The 14,389-nt window shown below is 46.7% G+C and overlaps 1 protein-coding gene across 1 annotated transcript in view; it reads left to right on the top strand.

Moving 5' to 3' along the window:
• Positions 1-14,060, top strand: part of USP12 (ubiquitin specific peptidase 12) — a 401,704-nt gene extending 387,644 nt beyond the window's left edge. The window contains exon 9 of the mRNA XM_078657114.1: positions 11,131-14,060. Within this exon, the coding sequence (XP_078513240.1) occupies positions 11,131-11,232 (102 nt within the window). The 3' untranslated portion in view covers positions 11,233-14,060. The remainder of the gene's footprint in view (positions 1-11,130) is intronic.
• Positions 14,061-14,389: the final 329 nt, after the last annotated feature.

Raw genomic sequence — 14,389 nt, 5'->3', positions numbered from 1 at the left:
CCCCTCCAATACCCTTGGGTCTGTTGTGGAATTTTATGAGGTAGCCAGGTGGTAGTGTTTGAATGATATCTGGCTCCGAGCTGATGAGAGCCAGGTTTCCGTAAGGAAGAGGACCTCAGTATCCGAGTTGTTCAGGAGTAAATTGATTTCTGTCTGATGCTTCGGTAGGGATCTGCAGTTGAGCAGGGCCATACCGAGACAGATAGGTTTGAGGGGGGGGTGAGGATTGAACCCATAGGCGCAAATAGGGCATCGTGAGTGTTCATCCTCCAAGGCAATGGTACCGTTACATAAGGTGGCTGGGAGGTCTCTAAGTCTATGCAGGGATTCCTGAGAGTATTTGAGGTGTATTTGAGTAGATGAGGCAGGGGTTGTGGGCTCTGGGCTTGGTCTGGCGCGGACGGGCGCAGGCGGGCTTGCCTTAGGCGCTCCCGCTGCGCTCGTCCGCTGCGCTTCCGGCCCAGGCACATTTTATAGGTGGTTGCTGATGGAAACGGCAAGGGGGGTGTGGCCTAAAAGGGGCGTGGCCAGAGTCTTCGCGGTGCGATGATCGTAGGGAGTGGTAAACACGGTCAAGGCAGCGCGGTAGCGTTAGAATCCGCTCCCCGTGCCGAGTGTGCTACTCCAGGTGCCCAAGTGAGTTTATGAGTTTTAAAAACAGTCAGAACAAAGATACACAAATGATTTTAAAAATAACAGGGAAACACACTCCCGGCTTCCGCCTCAGGAGTAGGATCAGGGTCTGAGAGCCAGTCGCTCGTAGTCAGCGATTTATACTGGATTTGTTGGGGGCGTGGCCAGAGTCCTCGCCGTGCGATGCTCGTAGGGAGTGGTAAACACGGTCAAGGCAGCGCGGTAGCGTTAGAATCCGCTCCCCGTGCCAAGTGTGCTACTCCAGGTGCCCAAGTGAGTTTGTGAGTTTTAAAAACAGTCAGAACAAAGATACACAAATGATTTTAAAAATAACAGGGAAACACACTCGCGGCTTCCGCCTCAGGAGTAGGATCAGGGTCTGAGAGCCAGTCGCTCGTAGTCAGCGATTTATACTGGATTTGTTGGGGGCGTGGCCTAAAAGGGGCGTGGCCAGAGTCCTCGCGGTGCGATGCTCGTAGGGAGTGGTAAACACGGTCAAGGCAGCGCGGTAGCGTTAGAATTCGCCCCCCCTGTGCCGAGTGTGCTACTCCAGGTGCCCAAGTGAGTTTGTGAGTTTTAAAAGTCAGAACAAAGATACACAAATGATTTTAAAAATAACAGGGAAACACACTCCCGGCTTCCGCCTCAGGAGTATTCATTGTTCCTTAAAATTCTGCTGTCAACGGGTGAATTTTTTTCCGCTCAATTACCATGATTCCTGTTTATTTAGGGTGATCTCCACCAACCCCAAGTTATCCCTCGCCATCTTGGAACGTAGATCTGATTTACATGAATGTGCTCAATCCCTAGGCTACAACCTTGACAAGACCAAACCTGCCCCAAATATATGTGAAGTGGGCAAAAATGCTCATAGGGCTCTTAAGAGGGATACAATCCAAATTGAGGGTCATAATCTTAATCCAGTAGCTCCCTCTTATTACTAATGTGGTTACATTCTGAAGGTGCCTCTAAATGAAATGTAACTGCCTCCCACCCTCCCCTGCATGCCTCCTCTGTCTTAGCACAACCTACTCAGACACCTGCACCTGTGATTATTCTCAATTTCAGCAACATTTCTCAACTCATTTAAAAGATCACAATCTCTCCTCCCTCTGCTGAAAGTTATACCTATGCAAACCAACAATACCTAATCTCCTCTAACTCTTTATCCCACCAACCATGTGTTTGAGCTCCCCCCAGCCCCCCCCCCACTAATGATTGCAACCAACCACTAATACTTTAGTCCACCATACATAACTGAAATGACTGCATGAAATGGTTTGCTTTGAATGCACAACACTAATCTCAATAAATAACAAACAGTAACCAAGAACACTGAACTAACCATCAACTTTGGGTCCTGGAGCAGTGTGCTGCCTGGCGTAAAGCGCTTCGATGCCTCGCCAGGGGTAGTAAGCGCTATATAAATGCAATTACAATACTATTCAAGACTGTTCTAAAACACTTCTCTTTCTATCTAGTGCTTACTGAACTCTCATGTGATTTTCTGTTTCAAACTCTGTTTCACCAGAGAAGCTGAATTTAGAGCAAGTCTTTGAATACTCATTATACTGAACTCTTAGTGCTATCTAGTTTCTAATATTCAATACTAATGAATCTTAACATATTAGTTCGAGGCATGTGGGCTGCTAAATTCATATCTTTTGCATAGATCGCCGCCTAGTGTTGGGTCCGGATGATTGCACATTGTTGTCCTGGAAGAGTCTTCGAAGTATCACGAGATAGGTGGCTCCTCCCCTGGACTACAGTGCGCATGGGCATCGACTCCATCCCCAGATTGTTTTTTTCCGCCATTGGGTTCGGATGTGGTTTCGACGTCTCTTTGTCGGAATCGAAAAAACGTACTTCTTTAAGGCCAAAAGGCCTTCGTATCTGCGTCGGTATTGTTTGCGTGCGGTCTCGAGCTTCATCCGACTCTTCGGGTCGGAATTCTGCGGAGTCGAGTAACTCTTCGGACATCGAGGCCCTCTCGTCGCAGCAAGACCCCGACGATCTTACCATGGAACGAAGTCCGTTCAAGTTCTGCCCCGTCTGTGGGTCCAAATACCCACATATCGACGTGCATCCAGTCTGTAACAAATGCCTCTCGCCAGACCACAACGAGGACAACTGCATGGCCTGCTCAAAGTTCAGGTCCAAGAAAACGCTCAAGCTTCGGCGCGCGGCGCGCCTCGAGGCCCGGCGAGCAGCTCCGGCACCCGACGACATATTCGACGACCCCGCAGAAGAAGGCCGAAGCCATCATCTTCAGATTTCACCACCGTCGACGGAGGTCGAGGCAGATCCCGAGGAACACATCGAGGAACAGAGCCAAGACCTTGAATACGTCGAGGAGGTAGGGGACGACGAAGAAGTTTATGGGGCCGCGGAAGATAGCTCGGAGGAAGAGCTATGCCCCGAAAGTTACATGATTCAGCCGCGGGTCACGGGATCGCCACTCGGCCTTACCCACGACCCTGTACCGCTATCCACGGCCCCGCCTTCTGGCCCGGCCACGGACACACCAGCGGAGACGCCATTGCGCGTATCGAAACCGAAACCTTCGGAATCGACGGCACCAAAGATGGCCGACGTCCCATCGGAAACGAAACCGAAACCTTCGGATTCGACGACACCTAAAATGGCCGACGTACCATCAAAAATAACAAAGCCTGCTCCCTCATCGACTCCGTCGCCCTCCGAAGTCGAAGAAAGCTGTCGAGTCGGCAGCGCCGCAGAAAGTGGCCAAGGACCCGTCCTCGAAGAAGGTCGTCCATCACGTGTCGAGCACGGTTACGCCGGCAAAGTCCACTAAAGCTGTCGAAGCATGCTCAGCACAGGACCACGACCCGAAGTCCGAAGGCACTGCGCGTCGGCACAAAGACACCACATCTAAAGCAACGGCATCGGCGCCTACGCCTACAACGGAGGCACGGACCGTTGCAGCCGAAGATTCGTCGGAGGTCACCTCGTCCCCACCGAGGTCCTCCGATAGTGGCGGACATGGAGCATCGGTTACCAAACCCTCCGCTTCATTCACAAAGCAGGTCACTGACTCCCTCAAACGTATTCGGGACAAGGCTTCAACATCGACAACTCACACGCCGTCGGCTCCGAAACCGGTGAACGCACCTGCGAAGACTTCAACCAAGCTTCTCTACACTCTGCCGCCGAAGGTGGCACCGAAGGCATGTGCAACCAAATCGGTGCCGAAGATCACTGAAGCGTCAGAACCTTCGACACAAAGGGGCCGATTGGATCGACGTCAAGACTCAGAAGAACACTCTGAGCATTACATCGATGCCGGCACAGGGAAATTGACACTCTATAAACGAAAGATCACTTCCCAACCATTGGAATCCTATGTCATTCCACTGAAAAAGAAAAGGCCGGCACAGGACATTCCTGCCCTTGTTGAACCTATTCAGCCTCCACCAAGGAGGAGTCCATCACCTTCCCCCAACCAGTCAGGGGGAGAGGACAATGACCAGGATGAACAGTACAATTTCCCAGCCGACAATGACCCTGATGTACAACAGGACTCATATGACGACACTGGTGACCAGGGAGGCCATCAAGTGGTACAGGACCCACAGGGTTTTGGTGCACGTACATCCCCAACTGAGGATTCAGCGGCAATTAATGCCTTGATAGAGCGGGCAGCTGCCAATCATGATGTGGACATGCATGCTGACCCGGTAGAAGAAGATTTTTTTGTTTGACACCTTCCCTGTCTCAGAGAGAACAGTTAAAACACTTCCTATGCTAAAAGGTGTCCTTAAGCATGCCCCAGAGATCTTTAAGGAACCTACCAGGGCGAGAGTGGTGAACCCACGTATCGAAAAGAAATACAGACCGGCACCTGGGGACCCTGCATATATTCGGGGACAGTTGCCTCTGGACTCGCTGGTGGTCGCCAATGCCCGCAAAAGGGCGAACTCCTGGACGACGGGTGAAGCTCCTCCCCCAGACAAGGAGTCGAAAGTGCTTGAGGCAGCGGGCAAAAGGGTGGCTGCGCAGGCTGCCAATATCTGGCGTATATCAAACACACAGGCACTATTGGCACGATATGATAGGGCGCATTACGACACCCTAGAACAGCTCCTTCAACACCTACCTGATCAGTTTAAGGAGGGAGCAGAAATGCTCATACAAGAGGGAAAGCTCATTTCAAACGCTGCGATAAAGTGTGCACTTGATGTGGCTGACACAGCGGCTAGGGCGATTAACACTAGCGTTATGTTAAGGCGACAAGCATGGCTTCGCATATCAGGCTTTAAACCTGACATTCAAACAACAATACTCAACCAGCCCGTTAATCCTGACAGACTGTTTGGCCCAGATGTTGACACCACCCTCGAGAAAATTAAAAAGGACAGTGAGACAGCTAAATCCATGGGGGCGCTTCAGTCTCAACAGTTCAGGGGGAGCACTTTTCCTCGCTCAGGTGCACGCGGTGTTACCAGAGGACAATTGGGTCAACAGTCACAATTCACGAAAGGTGGCGCACAATCCTCGTACCCCAAACAGGGTAGAGGGGGTTACAGAGGTAATAGTGCCAAGGGCAGAGGCAGAGGAAACAACAACTCCTGTTCCTCTGCCGCCAACAAACAGTGACTCTCTGTCACTGCCCCCCGACCATCCAACACCTGTCGGGGGGAGACTCCAGCAGTTCCTGCCAGTCTGGACATCCATCACCACAGACAGGTGGGTAAGACAGCTTATCCAGTACGGTTATTGTTTGGAGTTGACCTCCACTCCACCCAACATTCCCCCAAGACAACGTCCTATGTCGGCAGAGCACTTGCACTTATTGCAGCAGGAAGTAGTGGTGATGCTGCAAAAAGGCGCAATCGAGCTCGTACCAGTGGAGGAGGAAGGCACAGGGGTCTATTCCCTGTACTTCCTTATCCCAAAGAAGGACGGATCCCTCAGACCCATTCTGGATCTACGCCCCCTCAACCTGTATATACTGTCAGAACACTTTCACATGCTTACACTGCAACAGATTCTTCCCCTGCTAAACCAAGGGGACTTCCTAGCAACCTTGGACCTCAAGGATGCTTATTTTCACATACCACTCCACCCATCCCACAGAAAATACCTCAGGTTCACCATCCACAACAGGCATTATCAGTTCAAAGTCCTACCCTTCGGAGTGACCACTGCCCCCAGAGTGTTTACAAAGTGTCTGGCTACAGTTGCGGCGCACCTCAGGAGACAGAACATACATGTCTACCCTTACCTAGACGACTGGCTCGTTCAAGCAAAGTCGGAACGGAAGTGCGCCGCAGACATGTCTCACACTATTCGCCTCCTTCACAGTCTGGGGTTCTCGCTAAACTACCCAAAGTCGCACCTTCAGCCAGCCCATGTGCGGCAGTATCTGGGCGCAACAATAAATACCCTGACTGCTATGGCTCAGCCAAACCCGGTCAGGATCGACAACATTCAGTCGCTGATCCAAAGGTTCAGACCGCAACACTCACTACCAGCGAGAGTGTTCATGCAGTTGATAGGCATGATGGCCTCCTGCATCTTCATAATCCCGCACGCAAGGTTGCATATGCGTCCGCTCCAAGAATGCTTGGCAAATCAGTGGACACAAGCTCGGGGACAACTGACAGACCTAGTGTTGGTGACCGGTCGGGCATACAACTCTCTGCATTGGTGGAATCCACACAACCTTTGCAAGGGACGTCCGTTCCAAGAGCCTGTGCCACAGATTATCCTAATGACGGACGCATCTCTCCAAGGGTGGGGAGCTCATGTGCTCCACTACACGGTGCAGGGATTGTGGACAACTCAGCAACAGAAGTTGCACATCAACTACCTGGAATTGATGGCAATCTTCATGGCGCTCAAGTCCTTCAAGGTACATCTGTGCAACAAGGTCGTGTTGATACGGACGGACAACATGACAGCCATGTACTACATCCAGAAGCAGGGAGGTACTCACTCGCCACAGCTGTCTCATCTGGCTCAGAGTATGTGGAAGTGGGCCATTCAGAGGAACATTTTCCTCATGGCGGAACACCTCCCGGGCAAGGACAATCAGATGGCGGATCTGCTCAGCAGATACAGCCATCAAATGCACGAGTGGGAGATACATCCATCAGTACTCCACCCGTACTTCCAACAGTGGGGTCATCCACAGATAGACCTCTTTGCCACAAGGGAAAAAGCAAAATGCCAAAGCTTTGCCGCCAGGTTCCCTCACCCAGAATCGCAAGTGAATGCGATATGGATGAACTGGTCAGGCAGATTTGCGTACGCTTTTCCCCCAGCGCCTCTCATTCCGCTAGTGGCAAGAAAGCTAAAGCAACACTCGATGACGCTCATCCTAGTTGCTCCAACGTGGGCGCGCCAACCATGGTACACCACGTTCCTAGAACTTTCCGTGGTACCGCATCAAAGGCTGCATCTCTCTCCAAGCCTCCTGACGCAGAGCCATGGCGCCATTCAGCATCCAGATCCGCAACAGCTCAACCTGGCGATCTGGCTCCTGAGGTCTTAGAGTTTGGCTACCTCAACCTGCCTCCTGAATGCATGAATATCATACGAGAGGCGAGAAAGCCCACTACCAGAGCTTGCTATGCAGCAAAATGGAAGCGGTTTGTCATTTACTGTACAGAACACAATATCAACCCGCTGGATGCATCCATTCCTAACATCATCTGCTATTTGTTACATCTTTACAAATGCAATCTAGCATACGCTTCCATTCGGATACACTTATCCGCCATTGCGGCTTATCTCCAGAACAGGCGACATCTCTCTGTTTTCAGGGTGCCTGCCATTAAAGCCTTCCTGGAGGGACTGAAGCGAGTCATTCCTCCGAGAACACCACCAGCTCCAGTGTGAAACCTCAATGTGGTCCTCACTAGGCTGATGGGCCCACCTTTTGAGCCACTGCACTCCTGCGAAATCCAGTTCCTAACATGGAAAGTGGCCTTTCTCATTGCTATTACATCGCTCAGGCGTGTTAGTGAGCTGCAAGCGCTCGCAATCCTGGAGCCATTCATACAAATTCATTCAAACAGGGTAGTACTACGCACTAACCCCAAATTCCTTCCGAAAGTGGTGTCACAGTTTCATATCAACCAAACTATTGACCTGCCCGCATTCTTTCAAAACCCACAAACAGTGGCGGAAAGAATGCTCCATACATTGGACGTTAGGAGGGCGTTGATGTACTACATTGACAGAACATAACACTTCAGGAAAACACAACAACTTTTTGTTGCCTTCACAGCACAAAGGCAACCCTATTTCCAAAGCAGGAATAGCCAGATGGATTGTTAAGTGCATTCAAATCTGTTATCAAAAAGCTAAGCGTACTTTAACAATACCCCCAAGGGTGCACTCCACACGCAAGTTGGGGGCTTCCATGGCCTTCCTGGGGAACATTCCTTTGGAAGACATTTGTAGAGCAGCCACGTGGGCTACACCGCACACATTTACCAAACATTACTGTGTCGATGTGCATTCCAAGCAGCAAGCAGCTGTAGGACAGGCTGTTCTCAAGACACTCTTTCAGACTTCTGCAGCTGGCATGGGCAACCGCCGTTGATGGAGGGACTGCTATGTATTCTATGCAAAAGATATGAATTTAGCAGCCCACATGCCTCGAACTGAATATGCTACTTACCAGTATGCATCTGTTCTTGGCATGTAGGGCTGCTAACATTCATATCGCCCACCCTCCTCCCCGGTGCGCGTAGCGGCTGCAGATACTCTCTTGCATTCAATCATTAGCATGGGCATCCTTTACACTATTTCACTCCATCTCTGCCACAATGGCTAAAAACAATCTGGGGATGGAGTCGATGCCCATGCGCACTGTAGTCCAGGGGAGGAGCCACCTATCTCGTGATACTTCGAAGACTCTTCCAGGACAACAATGTGCAATCATCCGGACCCAACACTAGGCGGCAATCTATGCAAAAGATATGAATGTTAGCAGCCCTACATGCCAAGAACAGATGCATACTGGTAAGTAGCATATTCATTCTATATTTGTAAATACAGTATAATTAGTGTTTTCTAAGACTACCAATAAACACGTTTAAAAATGTTTGTAAATGTTTGTTCAAGGCATATGAGCTGCAGATTACACACTGTGCATAGATCGCCGCCTAGTGTTGGGCCCGGATGTTTGCAGTTTGTTTTTGTTCTGAAAAGTTCTTTGGAAGTCACAAGATAGGTGACTCCTCCTTTGGATCATATTGCGCATGGGCATCGGCTCCATCCTCAGAATGTTTTTTTCTGCCATCGGGCTCGGATGTGTTTCCAGCGCTTCAGTTTGGAACCGATTTTCCTTCGGCGCGCAATCCTCACACAGTTCGACGGTATTGTTTCGATCGTGGTCCATCGACGCAACTCTTCACCACTTCGAAGTCTTCGATTCCGGTCGTCGACGAAGGCCTTCGGGACTACCTAGGCCTTAGTCTCTGGCTCATGGAAAGGACGCCATTCAAGAGGTGTCCTCGATGTAGGTCGAAGTTTCCCCACACCGATCTACATGAGGTGTGCAACCTTTGCCTCCCACCGGAGTACGAGGCCAAAGACTGTTCCGCTTGTGCCTCCTTCCGCTCCAAGAACACAATTCGGGACCGACAATGGCTCGCTCGTTAGCATCGATCCCGGAGGACATCTTCCAAGAGGGCGTCAATGTGCCAGAACAGCAGCAGGCCGAAATAAGTGCCAGCTCCTCCGATGCCGAAGACTCAGAGTTCCAGGACATTACTCCAGCTCAACAGGTCGTAAGTAAGAACGTCGACCCCAACCCTTCCTTGACACCCTCCGAAAAGGCTTTGGTCACACCCTCACCTTCGGGCCCGGGTGCACACGAGAGACTGCTTCCCACGCCCCGCCCTTGGGCTCGGCAAAGAAGCCTACTAAGCATTCAGGCGGCTCGGGCTCGAGTAAGCCTATTCCCGGTGTCGAGCCTACACAGACACCGAAAAAGAAGCCATCTTCCTCATCCACTCCAACCGCTGCTTCGACACCCAAGCACTCGGCGCCGAAGACTGGCACCGGCTCATCAACGTCAAAACCGCACTCGGAGCCGAGTAAAAAACTACCTAAAGGTCCTGACTCCCACGCTTCGGAACCGAAAAAACCCACGGAACCAAAAAAACACGTTCCGGTTAAAGACTTTGAAAAAGGTCACAGTTCTAAGCCAAAAGATCCTAGACCAGCTACCGAATCGGTGTCGAAAAACTTCCGGAACCGAGAACTTCGACACCGAAGGATTTGCCATCCACAGAATAGCCTTTTTTACCAGATCCTACTCAAAAGACTCTTGTAAAGGATCCTAAGACTGGACAACTGTCTCTTAGCTCCAAAAAGAGACCGCTAGAGGCGCCTGCACCTCCTCCTCCTCCTCCAAAGAAGAGAGACATTGCAACCTCTCCATTAAGGGTCGCTTCCACACTTTCCCATACTCTTTCACCTCCTTCACCACATCATTCTCCTACACCATCCCTTAACCCAGATGATGATCTAGACACGGACTCTGATGACACAGGTGGGGGTGCTTATGAACCAGTAGGGAACGATAGTGCCCCTCAGTCACCTAATCCATGGGATGATTAGAACACCCCTGATGTGCCTTACGTCCCTCAAGACGATGTATATCCCTCCAGCCCTCCCCCCCCCCCCCCACCCAGAGGACACTTTAGGTTTTAACCTACTAGTCCGTAGAGCTGCCCAATACCATGGGGTGGATTTGCACACCTTCACTGTGGAGGAAGATTTCTTTTGGACACGTTTGACAATACACAAAGGTCCACTGCCATTCTGCCAATGCTTAAGGGGGTCATTAAGCATGCAACAGAGGTCTTTAAAGATCCTGTCAGGGCTCGAGTCCTCAACTCCCGCATTGAGAAAAAATACAAAGCTGCCCCTACAGATCCAGCTTACATTAGTTCTGGTGCTAAAGGCTTAATTTAATATATTTTCTGATGACATTAAGATACTCCTCCATTGGAGCAGACTGCTCAGCGAGCAGAAGTCAAGCTGACGATGTAAACACTCCTGCCAATGTAACTATACCAAAATAGAATTATACATGGTTCTGGTTGTGCAAGAGATTGCTCAGGTATATAGATTTAGATAAGTAATTACATGTTTGTTAATGTAAAACCTTAATGTCCACCAACAAGATCTGTAAGCTTTTGACTACATGGAGAAAATGTGTGCTCAACTTAATATTGTCCTGTTTTTCGGTGTTGACTTGTGTTGACTTTACTGTGTTTTTTGACATGCAGGCCAGTCTTCATACTTGCTTTTATGCTTTTCTTTAAAACCCGTGATTATTGTTCACATTTTGTTCTAGCGCCCCCCCCCCCTCCTCAGCAATTGTATTTGAGCTTCACACACTGACTTGTTAGAATGCATAATATGCACGATGCTGCTATAGTAGTCTCATTCATAATGATTTCCTTGCTTTGTAAATCATCTTGTTTAATAATCTCATTTTACATCCTGCAGAAAATAGATGCACAAGCTATTGAAGAATTCTACGGGTTGACATCGGACATCTCAAAGAACTCAGAGTCTGGTTACATCCTTTTCTATCAGTCTCGGGACTGAATGGGAATTCTGAAGAGATACTATCTGCCTCATTTCTTCTCTGGTTATTTTCGGGGATGGAGCAAGCACCGAATAAAAGACAGAAAAAGAGGAATGTGGTGAGCTCAGGGGCAGTAGCGCTGTTTGCACAACACAACAAAAGCAGAGCCCATGGATACAGTGGAAAATTAAGTTCATATCATGGCAGTTGATTTATTTGCTCAGGTATCATGCTGACCATACAGTTCCACTAGTGCTACCAACGAGAAAACGGAGATGTTCCATTGTCTTGAAGGAACACACTTCCAGTAGAATTCAAGGATCGGTATTGTGCTTGGATAACTGCATTGTTTTCCCGAAATGTAATGGGGGGCAGCAGGAGTGGTTATAGTACCTTGCACAGAATGTACTGATCTTTCTTTAACAGCATCAGTTTTGCTCATGAATCTTCCTCTCCTAACCATGGAAAGCATTTACAGCTTTAGACAAGTCATGTTTTGGACTCAGCACTTACAGTTGCCTTCTTGACAGCAAAAGATCTGCATCCATTATCTACCATCGTCAAGTAGACCAATGTGCGTATTGCTTCTTTAAAGAAGCTGGTAATGTGAGAATTGTATGTACATGTTTCATTAACTTGGGAACAATCACTCAAAATGGTGGCTTTTAATACAATGGTATGACGAATGCTTGCTTTATTAATATAGTTTCCTAATATATTTATTTGCCATAGTTTAAATCTGTATATTTTTATTTTTGCCCGGGTTCAAATTTTAAGTCTTTATCATTGACCTTGTTGTCCATTACATAACCTTACAAATACTTTGACAGTGAAAAAACGGAGTTTGGTGTACCTTTTAAAACAAATACACTTACAGTCCACGACGGAATGTTGATTTGGCTCAGGAGGAGCTTCTATTTATGTCTACATGCTAGACAATACTTAGTTGCAGAATTAACACCATCTTTTTCATGCTCTAAAACAGGCCAAGCTAAAAGTCTATTTCTGAAAGCTATGTAGAATGATACTGGCGAGAATGCTTACTGAAATTAAATGTGGGTGCTGATCCATTATTTGTAGCTATTATACTGCTCAATGTGCAATTAAGGGACATGTTTCTATAATCTGCAATACAAGATAGAAGGTTTTCGAACTTGTCATACTTTAATCGTTTGAATGAAACTGGCTTACTTGTGAGAATTCCAACAATGCTTTTAGGTGTTTAATATTTCAGATTACATTCTGATAAAAATGCATAGGAATCCAAACTTTTTTTAAGTTGTTTTATTTTGCGAAGCATATTGAACAGCATTATCAGAATTTAAAAATACTTGTAGAATAGTTTTTATAGAGAGATTCTAAATCAAGACAATAGTAAATAATATATGTATGTACAGTATGTAAACTAAGGTGATTGACACTTTTGTTTTCCATGCATCGTTGTATTGTTTGACAGTGGCTGAATGTAATGTCTGGAAAATGGTTGAATGCATATTCCAAGCACTGGCAATCTGGCCCTGGTGTCCTTTGTTGTGCCCCCACCCCTAACCCACTGTTTTCTTTCAGTGAGTAACAGGTCTATTGTGCATTGTGCTTTTTCTGTTATTTTATGGAAACTGATGAGACCTCTAAAACGAATGTCTTCTGGCTGCTGCTAAAAGTAACCCATTTACTGACTTGTATCTTTTGGCTCAGGAAAATAAGTTCAATAACTTGTCCTACGTGGCTGAGTATCTTTCTGAACAGGGTCATTCTGCAAACTAGGCTACAATTTCACAGTCGCAAATGCAATGGTCAAGCCAGATTTTACTAATCTTCTTTTAAAAATGCTAATGTTCTGTAGTTTTGTCTGGGAATTTTTCTATTTTATTGTTTCAGGCATTTTTATACAAATTGCTTAGCCTGTTTGAACTACCATCCTAACGAAAAGAAAGGGTTATGAAGATGTCAAAAGTTGAAATTGAGAAAAGAAATCAGACTTTTTATTTTTTATTTTTACTCTTTGATTGAAGGGCTCTAGACCAAATTGTATTGCATTTTACAACCACAAATTATTTCTTCGGCCAATGTAAGATTTGAAGAAGCTAAATATGGTAATTAAAACAGGAAAACAGGCCGTTCACAATTAGATGTAAGAAGATAACCATTCAAAGTCCTTTGCATAAAGGTACAAGAAATGTTTTCTTTGTTTTACACAATCATTTTTACTTTTTTTAAAATTGTTAGTAAACGCCAATGTGTTGCTGAATATATTTTATACTCTACTAAGTTTAAGAAAACTATTTTGTTAAGTTCAACTAAATGTTTGTCACATGATATGTGCGTTCCATTTTCACCTGAAGCCCATTTCATGAAATCATGTTTCCTTCGTTTGGAGGTGAGTTTGGTCTATGGAGAGGTTCCAAGTGATAAATTTCATATTACTCCGAGTGCAGCTGAAAAGAAAACTCAATTCTTGAATTTGCTCATTTCAAAAACTGCAGTTTATGCAAATGTTGAAAAAACTAAGGACGCTGACCAATAGAAAACATTACAAAATTGACATTTTGTATAGGCAAGACCAGGGCGTCTTCAATTGCTAATGGTGGAACTGATTGCTGTGTACTTATATAAATGTTAATTTGGACAGCAGTCCTCTATTTTGTATATTGGAACAAGAATTTCTATTAAATGATGTATGTTATTTGTTAACATACTAGATGTATTAAACAGCATATAATAAATTATAAAATGTTGCACTTTTGATACAGATTTATAGGTGTTTGGCGGGTGTATTTAAGGGCTTGCTCGGAATAGCCTGTTGTGTTATGATTTCCTGTTCTAAAGAAATAAAAGTATGGGCAACATATACATGTGTCTTAGTTTCATTTAAGCATGCAAACATTTTCTTTCTGGACATTTTTTAATTTTTAATTTTATCTAGTTTAACCCTTAACTGCTAAGGCTTTACACCCCAGTGCTGAGCCCTTTTTGACTGTTTGAGGTACTTCTCGCTTAAGCCTCCTTAACTTTTTTCCACATAAGTTATCTAAGCTATATTTGTGTCCTTTTTTCCTAATATCATGGGGATTCCAAAGATACCCAAGATTGTGGAGTCCCCTGGAGGGAACCAGGAAAATAGTCTATATATAGCAAAATGTAGGGTTTGATGGAAAAAAAGTGCCTGGTTTTTCCGTA

The sequence above is a fragment of the Lissotriton helveticus genome, chromosome 8, assembly GCF_964261635.1.
Source record: "Lissotriton helveticus chromosome 8, aLisHel1.1, whole genome shotgun sequence".
Taxonomy (NCBI): domain Eukaryota; kingdom Metazoa; phylum Chordata; class Amphibia; order Caudata; family Salamandridae; genus Lissotriton; species Lissotriton helveticus.
The sequence above is the reverse complement of the archived record's forward strand: the minus strand, read 5'-3'. Positions and strand labels throughout refer to the sequence as shown.